This window comes from Nanorana parkeri, unplaced genomic scaffold, assembly GCF_000935625.1.
Source record: "Nanorana parkeri isolate BGI_ZX_2015 unplaced genomic scaffold, ASM93562v1 scaffold1846, whole genome shotgun sequence".
Taxonomy (NCBI): domain Eukaryota; kingdom Metazoa; phylum Chordata; class Amphibia; order Anura; family Dicroglossidae; genus Nanorana; species Nanorana parkeri.
In genome coordinates this window covers 111,239-115,837 of record NW_017308114.1, presented here as the reverse complement: position 1 = coordinate 115,837, position 4,599 = coordinate 111,239, and the positions used below count along the sequence as shown (strand labels likewise).

The 4,599-nt window shown below is 50.9% G+C and overlaps 1 protein-coding gene across 1 annotated transcript; it reads left to right on the top strand.

The window, feature by feature from the left end:
* The first annotated feature begins 200 nt into the window (after positions 1 to 200).
* Positions 201 to 1,547, top strand: LOC108799883 (zinc finger protein 239-like). The gene has a single exon (XM_018571816.1). The coding sequence runs from the start codon at positions 441 to 443 to the stop codon at positions 1,545 to 1,547; it is 1,107 nt and encodes a 368-aa protein (XP_018427318.1). The 5' UTR covers positions 201 to 440.
* The last annotated feature ends 3,052 nt before the right edge of the window (positions 1,548 to 4,599 follow it).

Here is a 4,599-nt window from a genome sequence, read left to right as displayed (position 1 = left end):
CCGGTCCCCCAGTGCACATGTAACAATATGCCTTTGTTTCCGGTCCCCCAGTGCACATGTAACAATATGCCTTTGTTTCCGGTCCCCCAGTGCACATGTAACAATATGCCTTTGTTTCCGGTCCCCCAGTGTCAGAACGCAGCAGAGCTGATGTCGGTGTTAATAGTAATTCTTCTGTTTTTTTTCATTCCGCAGATTGTAAAGGAGCCCCGAGAACCGTAGCCACGCTGTGCCAGGAGAAGAATAATAACACACAGACCTCAGCAGATACCCCCAGACGTCGGAGAAAGCCCACCAAAACACACCGCAACCTCAGCAGAGACTCCCCGGAGAGACTGTCCCTGAACATCCTGAATGAATTCGTGGCTCCCGGTCAGGATCATGACGCACTTAACCATTGTTCCCCAGACCGGTTGTCTGAGCTGCTGAGCACGGCGAGAATGGCGGCCTGCAACAATAACCTTCCAGTCGGTGAGTTGAAGGCTCGCACAGGAGAGGAGAACGAAACAAAGGATAATGGAGGGCCGGAGTGCCCGGTGCCCTCCAGCGGGTCGCGGTTTTCCATTGCTCGAACATTCCGACCTCAGAAGAGGACCAGCGCGAAAGCCAAGCCCTTCCTGTGCACGGTGTGCGGGAAACGGTTCAGCCAGAAATCTCTGCTCATCCAGCATCACCGGAACCACACCGGGGAACGTCCCTACCCCTGCGTGGACTGCGGCAAAAGCTTCACCTCGTGTTCCCTGCTCATCCGCCACCAGAAAATTCACACCGGCGAGAAGCCCTTCGCCTGCTCGGACTGCAACAAACGTTTCAGCGAGAGCTCCCAGCTGGTCCGCCACCAGCGCACCCACACCGGAGAGCGCCCGTACACGTGCATAGAGTGCGGCAAAAGTTTCAGCGAGAGTTCCAAGCTGGTCATTCACCAGCGCACTCACACCGGCGAACGGCCGTATTCCTGCGACGACTGCGGCAAGAGCTTCAGCGTGCGCTCGCACCTTATCACCCACCAGAGGACTCACACAGGTGAGCGCCCTTACACCTGTAACCAGTGCGGCAAGAGCTTCAGCGAGAGCTCCAAGCTGGTAATGCACCAGCGCATTCACACCGGCGAGCGCCCCTACACCTGTGCCACCTGCGGCAAGAGCTTCAGCCAGCGCTCCGTCCTGGTGACCCACCAGCGTATTCACACGGGCGAAAAGCCCTACGCCTGTCCCGAATGCGGCAAATGTTTCATCGACAAGGTGGGCTGCGACCGCCACCGCGTCACCCACAGCAACGAGAAGCCTTTCCAGTGCCCCCTCTGCGGCAAGAACTTCAGCCGCAACTCCGACTACAACAAACACCAACGAACCCACACCGGAGAGAGGCCGTATTCCTGCCCGCAGTGCGGCAAAAACTTCAGCTGGAGTTACCAGCTTGTCCGCCACCAGCGCGTCCACACTGGCGAAAAGCCGTACACCTGTATTGAATGTGGGCAGAGCTTCTGCTGGAGCTACCAACTGGCCACTCACCAGAGATCTCACACGGCAGAAAACTCCTTCGCGTAAACGTGCCGCTTGTGGGAACAATTGAACAGTGCCCATCCGGTGCCTGATACGCGGTCATATCACAGAACAGTGGGGCAATTGTCCATCCTGTACCCAAGATCATAGAGAGGGCTCCATCCTGTACCCAATATCATAGAGAGGGCTCCGTCCCGTACCGAATATCATATCATATCATAGAGAGGGCTCCTTCCTGTACCCAATATCATATCATAGAGAGGGCTCCGACCGGTACCCAACATTATATCATAGAGAGGGCTCCTTCCTGTACCCAATATCATATCATAGAGAGGGCTCCGACCGGTACCCAACATTATATCATAGAGAGGGCTCCTTCCTGTACCCAATATCATATCATATCATAGAGAGTGCTCTGTCCGGTACCCAATATCATATCATAGAGAGGGCTCCGTCCTGTACCCAATATCATATCATAGAGAGGGCTCCGACCGGTACCCAATATCATATCATAGAGAGGGCTCCGACCGGTACCCAACATCATATCATAGAGAGGGCTGCTTCCTGTACCCAACATCATATCATAGAGAGGGCTCTGTCCCATGCCCAACATTATATCATAGAGAGGGCTCTGTCCCATACCCAACATTATATCATAGAGAGGGCTCCTTCCTGTACCAATTATCATATCATAGAGAGGGCTCCGTCCTGTACCCAATATCATATCATAGAGAGGGCTCCGACCGGTACCCAACATCATATCATAGAGAGGGCTCCTTCCTGTACCCAACATCATATCATAGAGAGGGCTCTGTTCCATGCCCAACATTATATCATAGAGAGGGCTCTGTCCCATACCCAACATTATATCATAGAGAGGGCTCTGTCCCATACCCAACATTATATCATAGAGAGGGCTCTGTCCCATACCCAACATTATATCAGAGAGGGCTCCTTCCTGTACCCAACATCATATAGAGAGGGCTCCATCCTGTACCCAACATCATATAGAGCGGGCTCTGTCTCGTACCCAACGTCATATCATAGAGAGGGCTCCGTCCCGTACCCAATATCATATCATAGAGAGGGCTCCGTCCCGTACCCAACATTATATCATAGAGAGGGCTCTGTCCCATACCCAACATTATATCAGAGAGGGCTCCTTCCTGTACCCAACATCATATAGAGAGGGCTCCATCCTGTACCCAACATCATATAGAGCGGGCTCTGTCCCGTACCCAACGTCATATCATAGAGAGGGCTCCGTCCGGTACCCAAAATCATATCATAGAGAGGGCTCCGTCCCGTACCCAAAATCATATCATAGAGAGGGCTCCGTCCCGTAGCCAACATCATATCATAGAGAGGGCTCCGTCCTGTACCCAATATCATATCATAGAGAGGGCTCCGTCCTCTACCCAATATCATATCATAGAGAGGGCTCCGTCCTGTACCCAATATCATATCATATAGAGAGGGCTCCTTCCTGTACCCAATATCATATCATATCATATAGAGAGGGCTCCGTCCTGTACCCAACATCATATCATAGAGAGGGCTCCTGTCTCATGCCCAGATTCCCCATCCGTGAACGGCTGGATTTTTGTCCAGCTTGTGCTCGATATCCAGTCATATCAGAGTGTTGGCGGAATGGGGTTGACCTGCATGCAGCATTCCGTGTTGTATTGTAAACAATTGATTAGTGACCTAGAGATTTCCAAACACAGATGGCAGCCACTTGGAGTCAGAGTTCAATGGTAGCCATGCCAAGCCAGTGTATCTTGCCATGTTAGATTCACATTTGTGGGTGAAAATGGAGGGATAGTTGTTTTGGGCCCGTATTGCCCTCAGAAGCCTCTCGCCTACCTTATGTGAAGTGTGGGAACAGCAAATGATCTATATGTTTAGCAGTGCCATGACTCGGGTGGACACCCCTCGTAAGGAGCAACGGAATGATTGCGATCGATGGACAAAACCGAGACTCCTTGGCAGATGGACCAAGGCAGGATCTGCTTTCATTATAAGAAGTTGTTTGAGAGTGAGGCTTGCCGGGTTGGCTGCTGTCCAGTGATGCATTAGTAAATACAGATTTGGACAAGTACACGTCTGATTATAATTTGCCACCTTCATAAGAGTTCTCTGTTGCGTTACAGATGGTTTGGATAGTTGCATGCAGGGTATTAACCAATGCTGAACTAGTATTCGGTTTGATGGCCCTGTTAGCACGACACCCCATACTGTGTATGCGTTTCAGCTGTCTCTGATATCCTAGGGCGAACACCATCTGCCATCTTCAACCCTGGTGCATTTTAGGTAATGCAGGCGGTTCAGGTACCTGAATGGCAGGGAGTCGTGGCCAGATTTGTTCACGTTAACTGAGCCAGCTTTTAGTGCTTTGATTTGGACTGAGATTCTATGGATGAAATACCAATTGCATGGGCCGTAGCTTTGCCCCATTACAGCACTTGTGACTTTATAACATGCCTGTTGTCTGCCTGTGTCTAATTCTACCAACTGAAATGTGGCCTTGTGATGTCACAGTGGGAGGGGCATGTGCTTAAAATACTAAGGACTGATACCCAGGACACAAAAGATCTGCCGCCTTCTTTCCTCGGCTGTGGATGTTTGATGACTTTTTGCATCAGCAGTTGATAAAACTTCAGTATTCATGGGAGAGACGAGAAAGAGTGTCCGAGTTGTGGCCGGATGGGTACATAAAAGGAAGGCTGCTATGTTTTAGGTTTTTAATTGCTGTGTAGTCCAGGCAGACGGTTGTTATTTATCAGTGTTCCTATACAGCAGCTGGGGGCTGCTGCCGTGCGACTTCTGGAAGCTAGGTGTTGGTCCCGGGCATGGCCACTGCTGTAGACGTGGGCTTTGCTCCAGATCTTTGCATCGCTAGACTAGTCAAGCCGTGGCAGCCCCCAAAGCTGGATATAAGCCTCAGCTGTTCATTGACAGGTTCTCTTTAAGAAAGCCATTCAGAATGCATCTGCTGTAGTTTTAACACAGTCAGTGCAGAGAAAGATCAGTTCTGGTTCCTATGAGCTGCTAATTGCTCTTCGCCTTATCAGTAAAAGGGCCACTGTGTTCTACT

Excerpts from the sequence above, each read along its gene's own strand:
- LOC108799883 (XM_018571816.1), top strand. The coding sequence starts at position 441 with ATGGCGGCCTGCAACAATAACCTTCCAGTCGGTGAGTTGAAGGCTCGC.